Raw genomic sequence first — 26,668 nt, 5'->3', positions numbered from 1 at the left:
GCCTTTAAACTGTACAGATACGCAAGCAGAAGGTGTTGGTTAAGCACGGTGATTCACTGTAATGCACAGAGGGGCTTGTAGGATCAAGTAAATTGTTGGTTTTGCATAAATCTCTGCAGACATAAAGGAGGATACCTTTAATCATGTGCAAGTGGAGTGCCATTACCCTCCATCCTCTCGCTGTTAGATCAAGGTCGACTCACTTGAAATGCAGATGGGCTTGACTCAAGGCGTCGGATGGCTCTGTGAACAATGCAGCAGATAAGAAATATGGGAGTTACCCTAAAGACTCCAATTAGCTCCTTAAACTAATCCTCTCGGTCAGGCCTTTATTGCAGCGCAGACGTTAGCTAATGTGACCAATTTAGAATATTAGTATTCAACTAACTGGCTAATCTGCTCTGTTTCTCAGAGGAATGGTTGTTTCCTTCAGTGAATTCATGAGTGCAATGAAGCACAAAATAATATTTTTAAAATCTATATAAAGTCAGGTTTTGTTGTAGTGAATCTTCCAAAAAGTTGCAGAAGTGATGCTAGAATAAAAAAGGATATGAATGTTACCTATTACCTGTTTTTGCATCTTGAAACTCACAGTTTTTGTGCTTCTGATTCTCTCGACCTACTGACATGTGGGATAATATATCATACGGGATTGTCAGAGTACTAAAATCTCTGTCAGTTAGTAAGCTATATAACCAGAAAACAAACAGCAACAAATTGATTGTGTTGATATATTTTACATCTTGACTTCAAAGGGGCGTTATTGCCTGTGGAAGGTGGAAGGCAGCCATTTTTCTTCTAGAAAGGGGCAAAGTGGCAGATTTCTGTTGCTGGGGCATTTGTCTGATTTACCTGCCAACAGTTTGAACTCTTTAAAGCCTGAACCATGAAATAATTGCCGGAAAAAATCACATTTTTGGAAAATAAAGTGTTCATTTTTTAGATTAATTAAATATTAATTTACATATATCACACTGATGGCTTAGAAGTCTCAAACAATCATTATTCAAGGTTAATGTAGCTAATTTAAACCAACACTAAATTGGTTTAAATTGGTTTTTCATTTCAGTGCTAATATTTCCTCTTTAGATGGATGTGTAAAGGAATTTAAAAAAACATAAAAGACCAAAATTTCCAGGGATAGCTTTTACACCAAAGGATGCTCCGTCAGGACCTTTTAGTATCCTTTTGTTAAATATGCAGTTTAATATGAATAATTGACTGTCATAAGGCCCAGGACACACAAAAAATGTGAAATACAAACAAGAAATATGAAAAGGAAATGTAAACAAACTCTAAGGCACAGGGGACTGAGGGACGCACTGAATGGAAACATACACTCAAGACTCGAGACAAAGATTAAGGGCGTGACAGGATTATGTATACACACACAGGGGTGACTGAGTAGAGACACCTGGGAGACACAGCTGAACTAAAGCCAAACAACAACATACAGGGAAGTAAAACTAATAGAAGAGATAGAATAAACCGTGAGCAGGATATTAAAGCCAAAACAGGAACTGAAACAGAACTGAGGCTCAAGATTTTAAGATGCGATGGACGATTGTAAACAATCACAAACTAAGAGTCAGTCAGGGAGAGCAGCACCAACCACTGCTAGCAAATGATGCTTAGCAAGATCAAACTAAAACAAATACATGAATCCCAAATATCTGTCGAGATGATCTAAAATATACAACTAAATGTGATTCAGAAAATGATACAAAACCACCCTGTTAGGCTTTTAAAACCATTGCCTGCACTTTTGTGCTGCCTCTAGGTCATCTTAAATTGGTCATGTGATTACATCGACTGTAGAGAAAATTCAGGACCATGACACAAACTTTCTATGGATCAAAAATCCACAATACAAAGAGTAAAGCCTGACCTTGTTTGCTGTTGGTGATGTATTGTGAAGAGTTCCCCAAACAATCCCAGGGATGCGCTTACAGCCCTGTAATTGTTTTTATATCTACCCATTTAATTTTATCCCGTCAAAGTGATAAAAATGTTACAATAATTTATGATCTAATATTGGTTTATGTTTTTCTTAAACACACAAATAAACTGTGCGTTACTATGAAAAAAAGCAGTAAAAGAAAATGATTTTTTTAACTAAGATGCAGTTAAGAGTGCTCTGTTTCTCCGGCGTGCTGTGTGCACACTGAGCACAGCGTGTGCAGGGACCACCAGTAACTACGCTATCAGAGATAATCTCCGCCCCACAGCCAGACTCCTCGGGTCCAACAAGTGTGAAACGGCCTCAGCAAACGGATTAAGGTTAGAATAACAAAATTAAAGCCAAATAGTGGGGTATGCACTACATCGCTCCCTTCCAGTCCCCTATTGTCTTTGTCTTATCAGCACTTGCAGGTGGCTGCTTTGCAGTTATGAAGTACACAAAGTCTTTTTTTTTTAATGTTTGTGAGAAATTTGTTTTATGCTAAATATCGAACCAAGATTTGCCTTCATTTTTCTCCCACTTATCCAGTTTATGCTCATGTGGGGCGCTGAAGCCTATCTCAGCTGTTACAGGGCAGGAGCTGGGGTACACCATGGACAGGACACCAGCCTGTCACAGGAGTGACACAAAGACAGACGACCAATCATGTCCACATTCACACCTACAGCCAATATAGACTCACTAGTGTCCCTGAATTCGAAAATGTGGCACAAAAACAAACTAAAATCAGATGTGCAATCAGATGAAGAGTTTATTAAGAACACACGCGTGGGAAGAAGCACACAGCATCACATCAGCGGACTTCTTCGCCCAAAATACACAGACAATGGCTTTTTATAATGTCAGGGTTAACGCCCCTTCACGCGTTATAAGAACATTATTTGCATCTTGAGAACATTATGTGCATCGTTTACAGACAATGATCAATTTTTAGAGCTAAAGGCAGACACAGAAGTTCCTCTTTCTAGCATCTTTTCCAAATATGGCGCTGACTTCAGGCCCTGAAGGCCCCGTGGACTTGTCCTCCTCTCTGAGACATCTTCTGTCACCTGTTACTAAGCAAACTCAAATGCAACAGGTTGCTGAATGCATTCAGGCCTTTGCTCAGGCCTGTTTCTAGATTGTATGTATTATATGCGTTTTGTAGGCGTGTATGCAGCTTTAACCTTCTGTAGCTCCAAGTCACTTACACAATAGATCGTCCGGACATCGCGCCGAACGAGGCTCATGACCTTTCCTTAATTGACTGAACTTCAACTCTTTAATAAGCACAAAATGCAATGTGTGTGTACAATTATTATGGCTGCACCTGTAATAAAAGGTTAATGTGAGGCCGGCAGGTTTTAATGAACATCTTAATGCAGTATCTATACTACAGATTATATTATTAATGATGCAGGATATATTGTAGCAATAAAATCCCTCTCTCGGGAACCACACCGTTTGTTGTGTCACTCCTTGGCCCCCTCAGTTACTTCTAGCTCCATCAATGGCATCATGGACACCGGGATCACCGCTCCAGGGTCCACTGCCCTCGTGATTTCCTTTTCCAACAATCCTCTGGCACAAGGAATGAGACAACAACCACAAGTCACCAATATCCCTAGAAATGATGCAATAGAAAGCATTACAGACATCACAAACCCTTTCCATTGTCCGAACACGGATGTCATCCAGCTCTCCAGCGGGTTATCGATTCCTGAGTGTTCATGCATAGTTTTAGACAGTTTTCAGCCCTTCCAGAGCTCGAGTTACTGAGCCATCTGGGGCAGTGTTGTTGGGGATAAAGGTACAACACATGTCTCCGAACATGGCACATACGCCCCCTTTCTCCGCCAACAACATGTCAAGGGCCATTCGATTTTGCACTCCCATCAGCGAGGTCGGACCCAACTGTTCCGCCCTCTAAAGCCTGAACCATGAAATAATTGCAAGAAATGTTTCACTTTTCAAAAATGAAGTGTTTATTAAACCCTTTCACAATTTTTATTATTTAAAAACACTAGGCATTAAGGGTTTAATCTAACCTATGTATATCTTTGGACTGTAGGAGAAAGCCCACACAGACACTAAGAGAACAAACTCCACACAGAAAGGCTCCAGGCAGCAGGATTCAAGCCCAGGACCTTCTTGTAACCACCACAACCTCAGGCCACCTACAATTCCCTCATTTCTGCTTCACTTTCTACTGGCTCCAGAGATTTTGCAAGAGAAAATCAGAGCAGATCTTAAGAGCTCCTCTTGCTTACCACTGTGATTTCCTCTTTCCTGTACTCTATGAATTCTGGCTTCCTTTTTTGAAGTTTCATTTTTTTTTCTGCTACCATATGACAACTCACCACTGGTGCGTCTTATTTACACCATTTACACAGTTTTAAAATGAATATATGGTATTAGAGATACAAGTGCCTCTTATAAATGGGATATCTATAAAGGGTTTAGGTCAGCGGTCCCCAACCGCCCAGGCCACGGACCGTTACCAGTCCGTGAGTTGTTTGGTACCGGGCCACGAGAGTTGAAGCTCGGGTGTGAAATCTATGGTTTTCAGGGTTTTTGTCAGTTTTTATTGTTAACTCAGTTTCCCTGGGTCTTTTCACATGTGTTATGAATAAATCTTCTTTTTTTGGTACTATTACTGGTTTTATTTTGTTGTGTTTATCTGCGACACCTTAAAGGCCTGTCCATGAAAATATTGTCAGACATAAACCAGTCAGTGGCGCAAAAAAAAGGTTTGGGGCCGCTGGTTTAGGTGTTTTAGTTGGAATACCACACATAACCACTGGGACAATCTTTTAAAGACATCCACGCTCTCTCCATCTATGTTCAGCACTTCATTAGACTGAGACTGCTCTGGAACTCGTTTCAAGTGGAAAGAAAATGGCTTTTTCGCTCTTATATTCAGCCGTGTTCCTTTCCATAAGTACTGCAGGAACACAGAACTATGTCTTCATATTATTATAAATTTATTTTTATGTTATTTTCAGCAGAATCCAGTCATTAATAAAGGCTTGGAGATGTCGGTTGAGGCCCTGGAACACTTTCAGTAATTTAAGACATTTTTATCAGATATAAAACAATAATATAGGACAATGAGGAGTCAGGTCGTCTCTTACAAGCTCCTGTCTCAACTGAGGCTTTCGTCTGTCTTTACTTAAATGAAATACAGTGGGCCATTAGGGATCTTTCTCTCACTTTTACCTGTTATATTACCAATACCACTCACTTCTTTTTTCCCTTTTCAGTGTTCATCAAATATATGATGCTACTCTCCCTGGGGGCATAAATCTGTTTCCTCTTCAGCCTTTCACACACTGCTGTTGTTGCTGGATTCATATGAAGAGTCCCTCAGAGAGCACAACCGGCAGCGAACGTGCAATTATGCTTTCGCCACTGGAGCAGAAATACATCCAGAGCAGCGAGAGCAGACTCACATAGCCGGTTCAATCAGCTTGGCGATATCATTTTGCTTTAATCAGCTGGAAATAATGCAAAATATAAAATGTGTACAAATCAGGCAACGTCAGAAGAGTTGATTTTAATATAGAAATGCAACTCCAAATAATGTATGACCCGGGAAAAAAGCATCCCTCCTCACCAGGCAGCCAAAATAAACGTTAGAAAGAATGTGCAAATATTATCTGATCTAGTTCTGCTCAACAGGAAATTATCTCGACATTATACAGACCTTGATTTGGCTTTATCCTGCTAGCTACAGCTCTGTCCGTGTAGACTTAATTAAACTTTTCAGTGAGATGTCCTCCTGGAGTTATTCTGCAAATGTCTGGCTCCCTCTCTATTAACTCAAATTTATGACTGCTGCAGTTCGGGGACATCACTGAATGAAATGCTGCTTTTTTCTTTTCCTTTTCCAGCATCTAAGTTCGTACCTTTGATTCCTTTAACTCCACCGAATGGCTGATGGAAACAGACTGTAACAATCTGAAAATTCTGTCTGACAGCAGCCTAACGATGATGAGCAGGAGCCTTTTTTCATTCGATAGTCAAGCTCCGCTTCTCTGTAATGTAATTTCCTTGCTACCTTACACTTGACCACTATGTTTTCATTATTTTGCATAAGTCACCAAGAAACTTGATGAGAATTTCTCAGGCTTAAGTGTCGAGAATATTAAAAGTAAATAGCCATCACAGGAAAGGCTTTAGACACACTTTCTGCCTACATTACAATAGCTTCCCTGCAGGAAATCATTAGGCTCATTAGGTACAACTGTTCAACTCATTGTTAAGCAAATATCTAATCAGCCAATCAGACTCAGTATGTATATATATAGATGTGTAGAGATGGTCAAGACGACCTGCTGGTGTTCAAACTGAGCATTAAAAAGGGGAAAGAAAGGTGATTTAAGTCACTTTGAACATACAGGGTTGTATGCTGAGATCTCCCCACACAACCATCTGCAGGGTCGGAAACAGAGAAAATATCTAGTGTGCTGCAGTTCTCTGGATGATAATGCCCAGTCTCAATTTCTGCTGTGACTTTCAATTGTAGGGTAAGAATTTGGCACAAACAACATGAAAGCATGGATCCAGCCTGTTTTGTATCAACGGCTCCGGCTGGTGGTGGTGTTACAATGTGGGGGATATTTTCTTGGCACAATTTGGACCTCTTAGGGCTTAATGAACATAATTTAAACACCGCAGGCTACCAAAGGCGTTGTTGCTGACCACGTACATCCCTTCTTGACCACAGTGTACCCATCCTATGATGGCTCTTCCAGCAGGAAAACGCACAAAGCTCAAATGATCTCAAACTGGTTTCTTGAACATGACACTGATTTCACTGTACTCAAGTCACATGACCTCAATGCAACAGAGCACCTTTGGGACGTGGTGGATTCACACCATGAATGCGTTGCCCTCAACTTTCTCTGTCAGTTATAGTTTTTTGTTTTTTGTGCTGCAGTTGAGGTTAACTGGAGTATTTGACACCGCCATTACTGCCGTTTCTTTAAAGAAAAACAACAAGACATGGGTGATGTGACGATCTGAGAACGATAAAAAGAGAAAAGAATGCATTTGGTTATGCTGATCAAAGGTGCCCTTCAGAAGAGTGCTTCAAGTGATTAGAATAACTGCAGATAAAGACGACAACAAAGACTACATCCCCATGAGAGGAGGAGAAACCTGAAGATCAACATAAAAATTTAAACTCTGGTACACGGAGGAAATTAAGAGAGATGTTGAGGAAAGGTGGATTTAAGAATAATCATGATGCTGCATTCACAGACACAAAAGGGCAGTGCAACCTGCTTGAGACGAGTGCAATCCTGAAACAAATTCAAACATGACAGTAATGCAATGAGTTGAATGAATATCAAATCTATGGGAATATTTTTCCGATAATTAAATCAAAGTAACGCATTTGCCATTTTGGTGATGGCTGATGATCAAATATTTGTTCTGTAAAGCATTTTCAGATCAATTTAGATAAAAGCTGTAGCCAAATTCACATAAACTGAACCGGCATTAGAGAACGCTGTTAGTGTAATGAAATCACAATCGCTGTTTTCATTTCAATTTTGATCTCCCCCACGATTCAGGATTGCATCATCCTCTCTGTGAGGAGGAACGGTTAAAAACCAGCTCAACTAAATAAACGTCTTCTTTCAGTCCCCGGGAAGAAACACCAGATAATAAAAACTAGAAATTGTATCATTTAAAGAAAAAATCATCGGCATCATCTCGTGTCTTCAGGTCCTGCTTGAGTGGGTGGCAGGATATGTATGCATACCTGAAAGAATCTGTGTGGGTGTGTGTAAATGCGCAATGATGGGCGGAGAAGGAGGTAAATTAATAAAACAGATGGTTCGAGGTATATGGAAAGAAATTATTGCGAAAGGTCAAAGTGCAGAGTGTGACATTTACCGAGGCATAAATCTGTTACAGCCACAAACGCTGTCGTCGTTCCTGACAGCATCAGCGCGGCGAGGATGGAAGCCAGAGAGACGTTCATTGTTTGTCTGCTCCACGGCCAACACATTACTTACTGGGATTTGTGCGAGTATTTCACAATCTGCAACTTAGGATACAAAACACTCTCAGACACACACTCACACATGGGCTGGCAGAGCTCCAACTTCATTACAACAGCACTCGGGCCGGCTGATTGAGTGATCAAAGCTAATCACATTTAATCCTATCTAATCATATGTAATAACCAACACTGAGCGCTCAGGCATGACAGCGCTCTCCACTCTCTCTCCATCTCCCCCCTTTTCGTCTCCTCTCCTCCTTGACATTTGACACACACACACAGACCTGCAAAAAAACATGTCCTCCTCCCTCCTCATCCATGTTCAGCATCAGTCGCAACAGAGAGCGGTAAAACCGCTAGAAGTGAGGTATCAAAATGAGGCGAAAAGGACATAAGACTGCCTCGTTAGAGCGCTGAGCCCGCGGCACGCCCGGCGTTCGATACCTTCGTGCTCTTGAACGCCCAAAAGAAACAAGATGCTCTTCCTTTCAGTTGCGCCGTGTCACTAGCAGCTTTGTCATGAACAACTGGAAGAAGAAGATCTGGTGGTTTCGAGCTCTGTGTATTCTTCCCCATTCATATTCAGCACACAGTTTTAAAGCAGGAGCATTTAAAGCCTTTGAGATTTCCCTCTGTGTTTTCCTTTTCTTTGATCAGATTTTGAAGTCCCGCTGAGATGTTTCTGTAGACCACGGTTAAATGTAATGATAATGCAGTGTGATCACTGGACCTGGTAGGGATTTAAGTAGACTTCACACAGAGAATAATTATGCCTATGGTGGGAATTTATAGCCGTTTCTGGTAAAGCTGAGGCGGGAGATGCAGAGGTGCTTCGTTGTAGCGTTTGCGGAAGGTAAAAACCTCAATTTTGCAGGACCTCAAACTATACGGTCCCTTTCATCTGAGATCTGCTCCCCTGTTTGTGTACTCCTCCATTCCTCGACCCTGTTTTTTAATCTCATTTTTATCAAAGTGTGTATTTCAGAGGACCGAAAAGAGCTATAAAAGCCTTGCAGTTGAATTGTCCCTTTTACGACAATATTGGACGTCAAATGGGGTTGTTTATAGAAATGTATCTGAAACACCCGTCCCTTAAACCTTTCTGACATCAAAATTACCTCTGCAGTTCGCTGCACCCAGCCGGTAGCCTGGTGTGTGGAGACAGTGAGGATTGAACTTCTCTCTCGAGCTCTGTTTTTTCATTCTTCATACGTCTCTGTCAAGTCGGTCCGCTCACATCAGGTACAAACAGTTTTTCCTTTACACCATGTCCTCACAGGAATGGTGTAGATGACTGGCATTTTTTTTCAGAGCCCAATGTGCAATCATTGTCTCAAAAAGGTGCAAAAAAAAGAAAAATACCTGTTGTTTCACATTTACTGGCATGAATGAAAGGGAAGCCATTGTGCTGAAGACAGCTTGGAGTGATTAAAACAAGAGCGTATCTGTTCAGTCAGGCGTTAGCTGGATGGAAACTCAGATGAAATGCTTTCTGTGTGGCGAGTGGTCAGATGCCACCTCCTGTAAAAAGGAGAGCCAGCCTCCACCGTGAAGAGGAGTAAGAGCCTGCATAGCCTCAGGCGAGCATTTTTTAGTTTGTCTTTCTTAAAGATTTGAGAGTGCAGTAAAAAAAAAAAAGATGATTTCTCACAGGCTCTTGGTGAATTTGATCAGGCATAACAAAGCATCCAGGAATGTACATTTTCTTGCAACGTGTTAACTCGTTTCATAAATCAGCTGCCTACCAAAGTGTGCAAATGAATTGCCAAGTGCTTTGTTTTCTGAAATGAAACAAAAGCAACGAGCGCCTTGTTGAGCAAAATCCACTCCCTGGTGACATCCGAGCTCAGTTCATTCCTAAGTACCACACTTGTGTCTCCAACTGGTGCAGTTTGCTGAGTATATACTGAGTGTGACACAGTTTAAATATTGTTTCAGAGTCCTTTGCAGCCTGCCAAGGTAAATATCTGAGGAAGAGCTGTTGCGGTGTAATCCTTGTGCCCACAAAGAAAACAAATTGATAGCCAAGGCCTCGGGTTTTCCGAGCTGCACTTTACGATCGTAGAAAAACAACCCAACAAACATCAGGGCATCTGTTTTTGTTTTCCTCCCCAGGATGCCTTGCTGCGGCTGGCGGCAGTTGTGGATGCGCGCTCTCTGCGAGTGGCCCTTCGAGATGGCGTTCGGGAGCTGCTGCCCAGCACGGTAATGCATGAGAACACACACGTATTGGAATTTCCTCAAATTATTACCTGGAGGAAGGGGAAGGAAGAAGAAAACGCTTCCTGTTAGTATTCAGAGTGGTGTGGTACTCAGTACTCAGCCCTGACACAGGACCAGGGAACAGAGCACCAAATCTTGTTACAAATGGATGAGGCTCATCGCTCATTAAACTAATCAGAATCGGATTAATTTTACAAATGAACGTGCATGTGTACGCGGGTGTGTTTTAATTCCAGGAGTGTGCATGTGTCTACTTGCTGGAGGAAGACTCGAGGCTACTATCTGACGACCCGCCACATGAGCTGCCACAGGAGGGAAAAATCAGGTGTGTGCTGCTTGTGTCTGTGTGTGTCTCTCTCTCTCTCTATGCGGCAAGTCACAGATGTTTCGTCTCAGTGAATCACCGCCGTGTACTGATTTGCTGCATTTGTTGTTGAGGGCAGCGATACCCCGAGAAGCAATAGAACAAAGAGGAGGGGTGGGGGTGGAGGGGAAACGGAGATGGATGTTTCCTCTGTGTGAGAAACAGGTGTCGTCTAAATGAATGTGAGCCACTCGGTCCAAAATCACATCCTCCTCAGCACAGAGATAAGGTGACACACAGAGAGGACCTCCTCTGTTTTTGTCCTGGCCTTTGATTTTTACCCCATCACTTTTTTTTTACCCTTCCTCGCCCACCCATCTCTCTGACAGCTTCTTTTTTCCTCTTTTGTCATCTGCTTTCCCACCTTCCCACCTCACTGCATGAGTCTATCTTTGCCCTCTTTTCCCTCTCAGCCTGATCTTCCCCCAAAGAGCCACAAAGCACTATGCTGCCTGTGTTTAGATCTTCCTGCCTACAGCTACCGCCCTCCCCCTTTCCCGTGCTCCTCTTTCTCTCTCACCTTCAATCCCTCTCCCGTGGAAGCGTTGCGGGGCTAATAGCCGAGGTGACAGTGCCTCCGGTCCCTCAGCGAGGCTCACCGATCCTCTCCTCTCTTAAGTGCTCCCCGAAGCTCCACGACCCCCATGTGCTGCTGCGACTGCTGCCGAGGCGCTGGGGAAAAACCAATTCTACATTATTGATGAAACTGTCTGTTTGTCAGACAACCACCCCGTTTCCAACACCTCATTGCCACATGAACAACGGGAAGCCACACAAACCTCCTCACGAGGCACCAGCGCACAAGGACACGCGCACACACAACACCTGAGCGCACGCACAGACGAACGCTCACATACTCGGATTTAACAGGACGAGATATCGTGGCGATATTAAAAGAGCTACAGGGAAGTTTGTTACTTTTTTCTCCTTCCAACTCACCTGCTTATATAAGCCTGTTATCAAGTCCTTGACACACACACACACACACACTCAATGAACCCTTATAACAGGCAAGGCCATGTTGTTCCAGCCTACTTTCTAATACATACAAGCCCATTATGTGGACCTTGACGCACATGCACAGCCACACGAAAAAATAAACCTAAACAAGTTCAGCTAAGAAATCTTCCTTGAAGGTTTCTCTTCTAAACAACTTGTTGTGCTCACAATATGTGAGCCAAACAAGCCAAATGAAAAATGCTGCAGGCCAGAGTGCAAGGATATGATAATAAACACGATTCAAACTTGTTGCCACCTTCTTTGGGCCGGAGCTCATTAAATATGGAGCCAGGGGTAGTGTTGTCTGACCAATGAAAACTTCTTTGTGGAAGTTGTAGATGCCGCATCTTCTAAGCTGAAGAGCGGAGGGACCACCCTGCTTGCTATGAGTGATCCACGATGGATATGCTGCCCTCCATATGTATGACATACTTTTCTGGGTGAGCCTCAGATGATGTATTACATCAGCATGGCGCCGCAGTAAAAGAGTCCAGGGCTAAACTGGAGCCTTTCAGCCCCTGGAAACAATTTAAATATCAGCGTTTCCCCCCCTTTTTTCTTGATGGTTAAGTAGTTATGACAAATAAGATTTACATTATAGATTAAGCAGAAGCATTTGCAACTGTCATCTGATACGCAAACAAACTGCTATCCTCCAAGTTCAGTGTGTAGACCACTGAATTGTTATTATTATATGGGAAATGACATAAATAAGGTGCTTTTAAAGTAGTTAAAAGTATCGGTATTGGTGATACTGGCCCTTTATTTACTTGGTGTCAGATCAATAGCAAACTGAGACTTTTAGTTAACATTAAAACACACATTTTAACATCACATGTGCTGTCAGACGAACACACACAACAGCAAATAACAGTATTGTTCATAGTGCCTCGGGGTCATTTGTTTTGCTCTCCGCTGTACCCAGAGAAGCTGTTTTGAACCAAATACATTACGCAAAGGTCAACTATATTTGTCACAGTAGTGAAGTACAATGAGAATGTTTTTTGACTGAAGTGCAATACTCCTCAGTGAGTTTGAAAAATGGGCATTTTTAAATCAATGCACCATGCAGAGATTTGGCTTCAACGCTCTGAGGGATTTCAGACTCTGTAGAGCCTGTGTGCATTACAGAGGGACTGCTGCTCTGTGTGTGCGTGTGTGTGTGTGGCTGCCAGAGGGATTTACCGATTATTATCTGAAGCACATACATCTTGAATCTAACTGTGTGCACGGGCGAAACCGTGTTGCTTCCTCTTCCTGTTGCTTTCTATGCTCGTGCACTTTTAACACGAGGCGTGCACTGTGTTTGCGTGCGGTAGCCGGTCCAAAATACACAATTGCCCCAGTGTCCTATATTTTAGCATGAAACACCTGCCTTCTTTATTTAATGTAATACCCACAAAGACCTACACCTTTGCCATCACACCTGGCTTCACACCTGGCTTGCTCTTTCACACACATACACACATATGCACAAATGAGTTTATAATTTCACAATGAATAATAGGGCTATTCAGAGGTGTTTTTGTTAGTATGAATGAATTCAGCACAGATCTGGTTTCATAATGTTGCCGCTTGTTTGTCCTTTTGCTCCAGCTGTCTTTCAGATTGTCTCCTCCCTTTTGTCTCGAATATGGCGCGGGTAATCGTCTGTCTCAGACCAGAGTCACACTGAACTATCTATCATACATCTGTTTCAGGAGCATCGCGGACCAGCTGAAACGATGTCAGTGCACCGGCCTTCCTCCATCCGAACTGCCAGAGAAGTACAGAATCTGCCTCGCAGCGCCGTTACCAGCACACAGAAGAGGTGTGGTTATGTTTTGAAGGGTAGGGCTTTAATGTTGCTAGCGGACAGACAAAGTGCCCAGCATGTCCTTGTTCGCAAGTGTGTGCATGTGCGCGGGAGCTCGCTTGCGTGCATGAGAGCAGAGAGATGTGAGAACGTGGGAGGAAAAAAACAAGTATGAGGAGATAGAGAGGGAAGTAGCGAGAGGCTATGGTTGCCGAGGGAAAAGCATGGAGCCGTGTGGGCACGAAAAGCTGGACAAGAGGACTAAAAAAAGCAGCGAGAGGTCTGTGATGAGGAAAAAATGCAGAAGAGCAAATGGAGACGAGTGAATACACGCAAAATATCACGTTTAGTTTTGTTAGGTTAATTATAGACCCTAAAGTACACATGCATGACCACTCTGCACTGTGCGAATCGATACATAATACTGAACACCCATCATAATAATGATGCAGGGAAAGAGTTAGCCTCGCACCAAAGAACTAAACCCATCATTCTGTTTGTTTTGTCCTCTGCTGTCCACACGCGCAGCAGCACACACCTCGGTGATGACATTTATTTTGCTCATTAGGATAAGTTGTTGTTAAAGATGAGAAAAACAAATTAAAGAACAGAGGAAGAAAAAGTATTATGCAAGGACATCAGGTGTACTTTGTACCATAATTTTCTCTTGCATATGTAGCACAAGAACATGTGGGGGCGAACAAATAAGATTAGGAGCTAGACAAGGGCATGGAAGGAAAACTAAAGGACGATTAAAAGACCTCTGAATAAATTCATGATGTGTTCTGAATGCTCTTCTTTCTTTCTTTCAGCTGTTGTCATTCCTATCTTGGAGCAGGACAAGGTCATCGCTGTCTTACTGGTGAGTCAGTCAAGGACAAAAAATGAATCATCCAAAGTAACAAAACCAGTTGCAGCAGAGAAGGTCATTACCTCTAAGTTCTCCTATTAAAGAAGCAAAAGGCAGATCTTTTCAGTCGTGCGCCATATGTGAAGTCAGTTCTCCACAGAGACCACACAGCTCGCACCACCAACTCCACTGAATAGCATTTTGTTGATTTTCCACTCTGTGTGTGTGTTTTTGTATTGCAGGTGGGCTGCGGTCCACTATCTGATCAGGATGAACTGCATCTGAGCGTGCTGGAAAAACATGTAAGCTTGCTCCTGCGAAAAAAACTGCTTGGCAGCAGCTACGGTGCTCTTTAGTGAATCGACACTCTTTGGCACGGTGTTTTACCAAAGAAAGAATAACAGCATACATGCGTGTGCTCTGCTGTGTTAGGAAATTAGGAAACACTGGTTGTCAAACAAGTATTAACATCTATCTGTACAAGCCTTGATGTTATTTTCTATTCCTTAACTATAGTCTGTGGTATTGATATGCACCAATTTTACATTTGTATTGTTTTACGGATCCAAATCTTGTGTATAATGTTAAATAGATGATGCTTATACAGAGGTTATAATTGATCTTTTTACGTCCACGTGGTGTCGCAGGCCTCGGTGGCATGTGTGCGGGTCCAAGCTGTTCAGACATCCTACCACAGGCCTCCTCTCAGCCCTTCTCCACTACAGTCCCACAATGCACTGCTGCCCCTCAATGTCTCAGAACAGGACTACTGCGAGCTGGACCGCAACATCCTGCAGCTCTGTGGTACGCACACACACACTTTACAGACATTATTTCACTCTTCTCTGAGAAAACAACAAACTCATGCACACATGCATATACGTATATGAGAGGTGGGATATAATAATGGAGCTGTGGGAATTTAGATGGAGGTGGATGAAAACACAAAGCATTGTTTTAAATCTCATGCTTAATGCTATTTCTTCACACATACGCATTAAGCATGAGATTGTTCCCTGATAACTGTCAAAAACTGTGGGTTGCATTTAGTGTCTTTAGTTGTTTTGGGGGGGGTTTGTGTGTGTTTTGGGGGGGGGGTGCAACCTCAGTTTTCACTTCCTTTCCTTCTGTCTTCATCTGCAGTCCGGGCAGCCCTCCATCCCATGTCTTGTCTTCATTATTAGTCCCTCTGTTAGCTGGTTCCTGCTCACCCTTCCCCGACCTCGCTGTCTCAGTGTATCTCTCCCTGGATTGCTTTCTGTCCACTTGCGTACATGCTTTGCATTCCCACTCTTCCTTAACGCCACTCTGACCTTGCTCTACGCTGGTTTTTCCTCCCGTCATCCTCTCTCTCTCTCTCTCTGTCTCCCTCTCTCTTTTAGGTGAGCTCTATGACCTTGATGCAGCCTCTCTCCAGCTTAAAGTCATCAATTATGTAAGTGGGTTGAGATCACTCATGCACTTTCACATACACACACAACCTGCACACACACACACTGTGTGTTAAATATGTACAGTACATTCAAGACATAAAATCCTTCCCGGTGATTTCTACCTCTCTTCCTGTCATTATTTTTACTACAAGCTTATTGTCACACAATTACTCCATTAGTCTCCCCTTAAAGTGCGCACCCTTCTTATATGATACACTCTCTGAAGCCAGGGGAGCAGAGCGAGAGGTGTAGAGATTGATTGCAGGGAAGGAGGAGCTGTGCAGAGAGCCGTGACAGAGAGCAGAGTTATCAAGCTTCAGCCACGGTAGTCAGTAAATTGTAGTCAGCGGGACTCTGGCTACAATTCAAATGTATGGAAATATTCACAGAAGAAGAAGATAAGAGAGGGCGAGAGAGAGAATAAAGCAAGAGAAAGGTTATGCTGCATCAAATGGACAGAGCTTCAGTCCATCCAAGGAAGCTTGATGGATCCAGGGACGCGATTCTTTTCTTCAGAGTTTAGTAAAAGAAAATGTTAACACAGTCTTTTGTCCTCACATGAAAAGGAAAAATAAAACCATCAGCAATTTCTAATCGCGAGCACTGCTGCAACTCATAATCTCATAATAGTCGGAATAATTGCGGCCCTAACATACTCGGAGTTTCAGGTATTCCGAGTATTTTTAATTTAGTTAAAGGAACCAAGTGAACCCCGCTGCTTTCCTTCGACAACTGTTTTTCCTCATTTTCTATTATGTTTCTAAAATGAGAACATGCACTAGCAGGCGGACGCTATCAGATGAACTCATTTACCATTAGCTGCTGTTACCGGCGTCCCTGCGCAGCAGAAATTATAGATGCTGTCTTTGAGGACACGGATAGCAAAGGTTGCTCCGAAAACCAGCGTAAAGCGAGGTGGATATTTCTCTCTGTAAACGCTTAAGTCAAACCTACCTGACCTTCTGTGCAACTTGTGCTACCCTGGGACCAGCTCAGCGGTGCTGAACAACGGCAGCGCGGCCTGCATCCTTTTATGCCCCTGAATCTGCATTGGACTTTTCTTTTCTTCATCCATCCGTCTCACAGATGAGAGCGAGGGAGAGAGACAGAGGCTGCGGTGGTGCAAAATAGACTGCAGGGCTTTTAAAGATGCATGTTAAATCCGACATGATTTGTTTTTGTCTATTTGTTTATTTTTACAGTTGTAAAAATAATGGGGTGAGGGCACAGGGGAGAGGAGAGGGAAGAGGAGCACGGGATTGTTGCTTCTGAAGAATCGTGGTTTTTTTCGGGTGGGAAGAGCTCGGGGCAGCTCTTATGGTATTAACAGCATTTTGAAAAAGGGGTTGGAGGGGCTTATTATTATATGAGGGTGCAGCAGCGTGCTTTGTGTGCGTGCACATATGTGTGTGTGAGAGACTGGGGGGCAAATGTGTTGGCAGTGGCTGCCGTTTATTCCTGTTCTGCTTGTTCTCCATCCAGCTCGGTGGATTACGGAGAAGAATGCTGTGTGAGGAAGCGCTGCTGCATATGTGTGTGTGTGTGTGTGTGTGCGTGTATATGTTTGTGGCAGTGTGCGCGCAGGGGCGTGTACAGCTCAGAGTGTATTTTCAGTCTATGAATGTGAATGAAATGTTTTCATCACAGACAGCAGCGGGAAATTGGTTGCGACTCTGCAGGTCTTACAGAGCAACAGCTTCAGGGAGCTTGAGCACACACACACACTTTAATTTACACACACGCAGACACCAAATGTGATTTTCTTCTGTTTGTCCATCTTGGAAAATCACAGCTAACTGCGGGGCTTATGCTGAAAATGTACTTGAATAAATCCCGTCTGTTTAGCGTAATAAAAACCTAATTTCATTCCAGATTTTAATCTACTGCAAAAATCAGTTTGAATTCTCACCACGCCCCGGGAGCAGTCATTTTTCACCGTCCGCCGATTTCTTATCTTATCTCCACGCCTAGGCTACACTCCAAAGAATAGTAAATTGAAGGTTTTAAAACAATCTGAGCGAGTCCGATAAAGAGAGATTTCTGTGATTATACGTCAGGACTGATGTCGTGTTTGTGTTCTTCCGCAGTTGCAGCAGCAGACTCGGTCGCAGTGCTGTTGTTTGCTACTGGTCTCTGAGGATAACCACCAGCTATTTTGCCAGGTATACACACAAACGCGCACACACAGACACATCTTTATCGCTGTCGTACACATTTGTTTTCATAATCTGTCTTTGAAATACCACACAAAAAACAACATGGACTCACATACTGTTCTCCTCATCCCCACAGACACACACACACACACACACACCATGACTCATTTATCAAAGAGCAATTTGAACATTAACATTTGAAGAACTCCTGACCTTTGACATCTCTGACCTTTTAGGTAGTCAGAGACAAAGTCCTGGAAGAGGAGATCAGCTTCCCGGTGAGGCAAAATATCAATGCAATAATTTACTTATTGTTTATTGATTTTCATCTACATTTCATGTTTGTCTCCAATGTTCCCAGTAAAACAGGTTTTTTTTTACCGGTTTGATCGCATTTCCATTAAGTCTTTTATTTTTCCCTTTTACTCATGAATGACCTTCATTTCCTTCGGGGAGCAAGGTTATGTTTTAATAGTTTTTGCGTGTGTCTCACTCTGTAAACACAATAGCTCAAAATGCTTTGAATGAATTCTGAAAAATTTGTACATACACCCATCAAGGTCTTCAAGGTCAATTTAATTATTAACACTCAAAAACTGACAAAAAACCTTATAACTTAGAAACTATGATTCTTGCAAGTGTGCTGTGAATTTAAAATATGTCATATTTGACCTCTGACCTCTTTCAATCCAATTATATTCAGTTTTATCACAACAACAGTTGCTTAAAGGCGCTTTATATTGTAAGGTAAAGAAATTACAATGATACAAAATAGCTCTTCGAGATCAATGACTTGATCTGAAGGTCAAAGTGATATTAATGCAATGTAACACTATTGTTTGCAATGTCAGCATACAGGCACATAGGGAGTGATATACGGTGAAATGAACGCTATATCCACATAAATAAAAGATCACGAAGAATAATATCTGAACAAAAAAATATGCCAAGTATATTCAAATGGGTTTCAACAGGGCAAATAACAAAAGCCTGCACTTTGCAGGTGTTTTTACTGCGCCACAAACATCTAAAAGTTTAAAAGTAACAAAGAAAACAAAGTGAATTTATACAAAACGCAATCGTTTTTCCTTAAATTATTGAGGGTGAGCTGCCTCGGCTGAGGTTTGCGCTCTCTGAGTGCTTCTTGTTCGTTATGTGGTCTGTTAAGCTGAGGTGTGGATTTCAGGGGTGTCTTCTCCAATTTTTAATAAACAGAATTATGATGCAAGTGTTGCAACCCTGCGTGTAGTTTCTTTTTTTTCGAGTGTCATGATAGAATAAGCCTCCCACATGTAATCACTTATAATCCTCAGCAGGAGTTATAATTAAGAAATTTGGTGAGGGCCAGTAATGACATCCTTTGGGTGGCTTGCACTCTCCTGTCTCTGGCTGCAGTGCTTGTGTAGCATATTTAACAGGCTTTCCATTATCGTGTGAATAGACTGCGTGCCCCAGCCTAAATGATGTGTGAAATCTCGATAATAGCCGGTGAAGAGAGAAATCAAGACACAAGAAAAAAAACTTAAGTGGCTGTATGTGCTGTTTAGCAGTGGTAATAAGCTTCACTGACAATAAACAAGCTTTTTTATATCTATTTTACCCTCATTATACTGGTTTTATTTACTTTCCGTGTGCTCATCTTGTCTTTATTATCTCCTTGTTTTTCTTACTTCTGTGCAGCTGATGTTTGGACGTTTTGGTCAGGTTGTCGAGAAGAAGAAGTCAATTACTCTTCAAGACATCAGTGCTGTAAGAGATCTATCTATTTGTGCATCTATCTATCTGTCTGCATCACTGTAACTAATCTGTTTGTCTTTTCTGCCTGCTACCATGGCAGGAGGAGCGCAGGCAACTGTCCAGTATGTTGGGCTGTGAGATCTCCTCCATGCTTTGTGTGCCTGTGGTCAGCAGGGCTACAGGTCAGGTGGTGGCACTAGCGTGCGCGTTCAACAAGGAGGGCGGGAAAAGGTACGTCCTCGCTTTGAGTTGTTTCTTTTTGGTTTGTTTTTCAGTTTAATGCCGAGAAGACCACACGGCACTCGCTGAAATCGCGCTTTGGACCTCGCAGCTGTTCAGAAATCACTCCGGCGTTGATGGCTTAATGCCGAAAAAACTTTTTTGAAATTACTCGGCTGTCAGTCCAAAAGTGATTTGGCTTTTCCTAATGCCACAACTGCTGACTCATGGTAGATGCAAAGATTTATCTGACAGCAGCTTACAGTAATGTCGGGATGGGGCCTGATTAGTTGCGCCTTACAGCTCAGATTTGTTGAGGTTATAGTAGCAGAGACTGCACTGCTGTTTCCACTAAGATCTGCAGCTTACCAGCAGGTTGTGCTTTGTGTTGGCCATGAACAGATGCAGGGGAAGGACTGAGATGCAAAAGCAGGCCTGGAGTTTAACCTAGAGTAGCCCAGAAATACTTGTGCAGGGCTGACATTCATACGGGATTTTTTGCTGATAGCAGAGTGTCTGTTTAAAGACACATGTCAGAAATGTGAGTGTAATGACAGGTTCCAAAAGTGTGTGCAAAAAGACAGAATAATGGAAAGGTAAGGATAGGCTAGGAGAAATGATATTACTCAGACCAGTGATAGGCACGGCAACGTGTGACACATGCACATGCTGCTACAGCTTTACAATTAAATATATATAATACTCTCATGCATCAGTATAACACAAAGAGGCTATTTCATGTTTTCCAGCACAGGATGCTATTGAGAAAATACAGTCATGGTTAAAAGAAAGTATACTCTCTTAAGGCTTTAAATGTCAGAGCAAAGCATCATCTGGTCCTTAGCGGGTGTAAAAATGAGGTAAATGCAACTCCAACACATCACATATGTCATATATCATCACCAAAAACTAAGTACACCCTTACAGCTTCCATAAGAAGCAGGAGGATAAGAGGACAGGTATGTACTTCATTAACAAATCAGTCCATCATTGTACAGTGTGAAAGATCATTCACAAGTGGAAAACATTTGAGACAGCTGACAGGGGTAATCAGGTTGTTAGTTTTTAACTGTTGCAAATCGGCAACGCCTGCCTTGAGAGGGCTAATAGCACGTGGCAGCACAGCTGAGGTTTGCCAAGTTACACAAGACTTCTGGACTAATGTCCTTCAGACAGATGAGACCAAAGTGGAGATTTTTGACCATATTATACTATATATCCCACTGTCATCAAGGGGGTGGTGATTTGTGCTTGTTTTGCAGCAACAGGACCTGGGCAGCTTGCAGTCTTTTAGTCGACCATGAACTCCTCTGTGTTCCAAACTTTTTTAGAGTCAAACGTGAATTCATCTGTCTGACAGATAAAGCTTGACTCAAACTCGATCATGCGACAGGAAAATGATCCTTCGTACAGAATGACTAGAAAAGAAAAGAATCAAGGTGTCGAACTCCAGACCTGACTGATGTGCTGTGGTAGGAAATTCAGAGAGCTATGCGTAAACAAATCAAACCAAATCAGCTAAAGCAATATTTTAAAGAAGAGTGGGTCAGAATTCCTCCACAATGATGTGAGGAAATGATGAAGTAATACAGAAAATGTAGCTTTGAGTTATTGCACCTAAAGGTGGAAGCAGCTTGTAGGGTGTATTTTTTCACACATCGCTACTGCATTTTGGTGCAGTGTAATATGTTATGTGCTGTAGTTCCATTTACCTCATTTTAAGACCTGCTAAGGACCAGCTGATTTTTATTATCTCCTGATATGTAAAACCTGAAAGAGGGTGTGCTTTCTTTTTACCTTTTTAACTGTGGAGCAAAACAATTCGCAGATCATCTGCAGTTTGTCTCGTCTGTCCATCTCTTATAGATGTGTTATAGCAAATCTTCTTACCTATTTGAATAACAATCTCCAAAATATTCGCTGATATATTGTATTTCTCAAAACATATGAATAAATGAATAAAATACACATCCCTCCAATCCATTGGCTACAAAACTAGGCTGCTTACATTGTTTTATTCCTTTTCAAGTTACCTATTAAAGCTTCTTAGTCATTTTCCAGCCAAGCACCAGATTTTTGCACAGGCTCTTATGGATTCACAAATCACACGGAGCTGCACAGATGCCTGATACTGATACGTGAAATCAGGATATTTTAGGTTAGTTCAAGCAGAAACTGTTGGTGATGCCGAGTGTCTGTGCAGAGAGCACACAAGGGAAACAATGCTGACTATTAACAGTCTGCCATCTGAGTCTGAGCTGAACTGATCTTCAGGTATTTACTGATGATTTGCAAGAAAACCCTGTATATGTTTTTGTTAGAAGTCAAGGCCTCACCTGTCCCTCATTCTGCATGGCTGTTTGTCATCACTCTTGCGAATCCCTACTCGGCAGTGCTTCTTGCTCAAAAGTCTTGCAAAAGTATGCAGCTGTCATTTATTGGGCAAGAAGACCCGCTAACTCATCAGGTTGTTAATATGACTCCATCAACAATGCACACCCATCTTTCACTGCAAGGGCTGATGCTTACAAAACATACCATTATAACCCAGAGTGACACAGTTTTACACGGATAATTTAAGTCTGGGTCCCGCTCCGTGTCACTGGCAGATGTGGAAAGTCCGTCATTTGACAGAGTGACCGCCCCCAAACATGTACCACAGCACTTTTTGAGCTTGAGCTCTAATGTGTGTGTGTGTGTGTGTGTGTGTGTGTGTGTGTGTGTGTGTGTGTGTGTGTGTGTGTGTGTGTGTGTGTGTCCAGATGGCTGCGATGAGGATGACAGTGTGAGGATCTAGCGTCAGGTCATGAGCCTAAAAGCAGCAGGAGGCTTTGCTGCCTGGTTTGGCGCTATGTTTTGGCATGCGTGTGTATGTATTTGGTTGTGTGTGTGTGTGTGTGTGTGTGTGTTGCCCAGAGCAATGCTGCTATCTCCTGAATGCAGAAGTCTGTAAACTTGCACTCCAGCTGTTTGTCTCTGTGTTTGTCTAAGAAACTGGGAAAGTTTTTTTGTGTATTGTATGATTTCCACACACGTGCAGACACTCTCACGCAGTCCTGTGTTTCTACTCCCTCCCTCTCTCTCTCTCTCTCTCTGTCAAGATTGTGAGAGATGAGAAGGGATCATGTCCTATAATTTCTCCCTCTGCCAGTGGCACAAATGATAGAGCTTGCATCTCATTACCATAGTAACAGCAGCAGGATTATGGTCTCAGCTGTGCATATAATGTGATGAATATCCTGTTCTGTGAGCACAATCATCCAGATTTTAGAAGAGCCGTATATCTCGAAGGTGCATCGCCTCATTATAGATATTGTCTGATCATATTCACGGTGTCCTCTTCACCCGTGACACCGGTGTATAACAACTTATTGTGACACTGGTAACAGGTCCGTATCTCAGATTTAGTGGCAGCAGGAAAAAGAAGCAGCTCGAGAATGAGCAGAAGCACATTGTTAGAAGGAGACAATAGAGACACTGTTTTTTTTTAATTTACACTCAGATATATTGTTCTTTTGACAATTAGGCTGAGTGATGGTTTGTTTCTAAGTGATGGCAGGATTTTTAACTGCTCCAGTCCAGTGTCACAGAAGACATGCACCTTCTGGTCTTTGGAGGTGGACTCCCACAGGCTGTTGATCATTTTCTATCACAGCTTCAAATAACTGGCGTCTACCACCAAAAAATATTCTCCACTCTCTTTATTCTGACTCCTCTGAATCTCTGAATGTCACTCGTAAAGATTTGTAGGACACTTGTTGAAGTTAAAGTGAGCCTGACAGGCTTTTTTTCAGGCTCCAACCTCTTTTGCTTAGATTCCTCTGAGGCCTCCAAGCGGAGGGCAAGAACACCTTGAAGCAATATACAATATACCCTGATATCTGCACAATAATATGCCACTGCCCTCTGTAGGCAAACACAGACAACTACAAGCATGAATGTGGTCAATGGTGTTGCTGTCAGTTTTGCCTTCACTTGTTGCCTGCACAGAGTTGTAAGTCTTTGTCGTAGTTAGCCAAGAGTAGAGACTGTTGTCTTTTCCACCTTCCTGTGTGTGAAGGTAATTATTGAGGTTTCTTATTTACTTGCATGATTTTAGTTTTGGAAAAATGTCTCAAGTAAGAGCGTGTTCATGTTTTTATGACAAAACAGATTATTTAAATGGTTCTGATATACAGTATTGTACAAAAGTCTTTATTTAGTTTTTATATGTTAGTAGGAATATGGAAAATAGAAAATGGAAAAAAACCAGCTCTTTGGCAATTTCATGCCTGTCAAAATGTGTTATCTTTGTTTTTCTGGCAGGCTGCTAATAACAAAGTACCTAAAGATACCATTTAAAATTGGTTCATTGCTAAGTTGTCTGTTGCATGTAGACAGTACACAGGTTAATCTGTTGGATTAGGTATGCTTGAATGATTCATAGGTCATTGTGTAGTGACTAAAGCAGAAAACATTCCTCCTAAAATGTTCAGGTACAAAGACTGGACTAAAAATAAGTGAAAAAGCAACCGATGTCCTAAGAAAAACTGAAAGACCTTCAGAAAACCCGAGAACTACTTATCAAGGGCATTTTAAAAAGTTATTAGAAAGTTTGGATCCTGGGAAGCAAATTATGAAGAAATAAAAGGTGGCTCAAGACTTTTGCACACTGCTCTATTTACATATCTGCAGTTGGATAGTTTAATTACAAAATTGCATTTGTAAGCCATTTCATAAATGGGGAATGTTTCATAGCAGTGCAAAATCCAGATTTGTTATAATAAATGAAATAAGTAGCAGCCTGTTAGTTATAGCCAGGCTTTTACCCTTTGACCCCTGTGTGTGTTCCCTATTGCAGACACACCGAGGTAGATGAACATGCCATCCAGCACTGTTTCTGCTACACTTCAACAGTCCTCACTTCAACTTTGGCCTTCCAGAAAGAGCAGAAGCTCAAAGTGGAGTGCCAGGTACTGCACATGCACACGGACACACACAAAAACACACACCCATCCAGTCATATTCTCACATATGCCGTATGCATAAATATACATGAAGTTGCCCTTTGAAGAGCTATTTGTGTTCGCTGTTTCTCTTTATAGGCGCTCTTGCAAGTGGCCAAAAATCTCTTTACACACTTGGGTAAGTCTTCTCTCCTCCATCTGTCCATCCATGTGTCTGTCTGTGTGAAGCAAGACCAGTGTGGTGCAATTTGCATTAATTGAAGTGATCACCTTGTGAAATAAATGGTGCACATAATTGAATGAGATATTAGCGACCCTTAAGGTGATCATTGTCATAAAATCAAAAGGGCATTGAAAATTATGGGTCCACCTTTCTTTCCTATAATTTCCATCTATCTGTGGAGGTATTTCCATTCTTATCGAGCTGTAAGCACTGATGGCATCGTGATTGCAGGTACAAAAATTGATCTGTTGGTAGAGCAAATTGCCTCTCACTGTACTGAAGCGTTGATTACAAAAGCTCTTATCAGCTTGTGTGGCGGATCCACGGGTACTCGTACTGTAATCTCTGTTTCTGTCTATCTAGGTTTTGCTGTGTCCCCTTATAATTTCCTCTGTTTTCCATTTAATTCCCTCTCTCATCCTTCTTTTTTTCTCTCGTTCTCCCCCCCCCCCGTCCTCTCTGTCTCTCTGATTCTTTCAGATGATGTGTCAGTGCTGTTACAGGAAATTATAGTGGAGGCCAGGAACCTCAGTGATGCAGAGATGTAAGCCCTCTGATTCATCTTCAAAGGGATTTATCAGTGTGCGTGTATGAAAGAGAGAAAGAGTGTGTGCATGTGTGTCTGTGCATAGTGTGAATGTCTTTATCTCCATTTGCAAAGGCTATCTAGGCAATTTGTTCTTAACCGACTTGCGTCATTTAATAAGTTACAAAATGACCTGAGATGAAACGAGATAAAACTCTCTAATGTTCTCAGCTGTGCTCCGTTCTGTCTCTAACCCCTCGAAATCTGACGTTCACTGTTTCTGCAGCTGTTCGGTGTTCCTGCTGGATCGTGTGAGCCATGAGCTGGTGGCAAAGGTGTTTGATGGTGGTGTGGTCAGTGAGGAGGAGGTACGGCAAACAAGCATTTAATTTAACACACATATAAACACTTAGCATGACTGTGCTGACAGTGCACAGCTGCATTGTGGCCTAATGGTCTAAGATTTATGGAGACTTTTTTGGCTGTCTTGAATTTGGCAACAGGAAATTATAACAGGGAGAATTATCAAAGTACACTGAACAAATATCTACATACTGGAATAATAATGATAAGAATAAACTTTATTGCATCACAGGAAAAAAGTTAAACAGAGTTAAAAATCTAAAAAGAAAAAAAAAGCCAAATAACAACAAGACAAATAATAAGAAATACAGAGATACTAAAACCAACATTGTGACATTCATAAAAACTTTACGATTAAAAAATTCTTTAAAAGACTCAAAAGGTTCTGATGTCATTCCGATCACAATTGGAGCTCTGACGGATGAGGCCCGCTAACCTTTCTTTACAAGAGACCTCAGGATAACCAGCAGAACCTCATTCACTGATATCAGTTAGTGCCCAGGCACATAGATGTTAGTGAGTCCTTCATGTAATTCAAACCATTTAAAGTTTTAAAGTAATTAGAATCAGTCTTTTGAATAATACGGTGGAGAGGCAGCATATACTGTATATTGAAAGCAAAAGTGGGCCAAGCATAGAGCCTTGAGGAACACCACAATAAAATAGGCAAAATGATAGCATTTAGCATCCCGTCACTAAACACACACACTTAATGAAACCTGACAGACACATATTTGTTAATTAGACAAGATGATCAAATAAAACCGTTCTTATTGAGTTCAGTGACGGCAGCGGGGACAAAGCTGTTTTTATAACACTTTGTCCTGCATCTTGGACCTAGAAAGCTCCGTCCCCAGGGAAGAAGCTGAAATTGACCCC

General features: G+C 42.1%; 1 protein-coding gene across 3 annotated transcripts in view; it reads left to right on the top strand.

Annotated features, from left to right (window-relative positions):
- The window catches only part of LOC120719576 (cGMP-dependent 3',5'-cyclic phosphodiesterase), a 178,582-nt gene that overhangs the window by 134,391 nt on the left and 17,523 nt on the right, over nucleotides 1–26,668 (top strand). For 2 of the 3 annotated variants that reach the window (XM_040008857.1, XM_040008859.1), the window contains exons 3-17: nucleotides 10,071–10,160; nucleotides 10,415–10,503; nucleotides 13,242–13,351; nucleotides 14,149–14,198; nucleotides 14,429–14,488; nucleotides 14,834–14,990; nucleotides 15,569–15,621; nucleotides 17,707–17,781; nucleotides 18,012–18,053; nucleotides 19,456–19,524; nucleotides 19,613–19,743; nucleotides 24,572–24,683; nucleotides 24,816–24,855; nucleotides 25,381–25,444; nucleotides 25,713–25,794. In XM_040008857.1, the coding sequence (XP_039864791.1) occupies nucleotides 10,071–10,160; nucleotides 10,415–10,503; nucleotides 13,242–13,351; nucleotides 14,149–14,198; nucleotides 14,429–14,488; nucleotides 14,834–14,990; nucleotides 15,569–15,621; nucleotides 17,707–17,781; nucleotides 18,012–18,053; nucleotides 19,456–19,524; nucleotides 19,613–19,743; nucleotides 24,572–24,683; nucleotides 24,816–24,855; nucleotides 25,381–25,444; nucleotides 25,713–25,794 (1,224 nt within the window). The other variant, XM_040008860.1, reaches the window with a different exon arrangement.

The sequence above is a fragment of the Simochromis diagramma genome, unplaced genomic scaffold (assembly GCF_900408965.1).
Source record: "Simochromis diagramma unplaced genomic scaffold, fSimDia1.1 OVJJ01000344.1, whole genome shotgun sequence".
NCBI classification, from domain to species: domain Eukaryota; kingdom Metazoa; phylum Chordata; class Actinopteri; order Cichliformes; family Cichlidae; genus Simochromis; species Simochromis diagramma.
The sequence above is the reverse complement of the archived record's forward strand: the minus strand, read 5'-3'. Positions and strand labels throughout refer to the sequence as shown.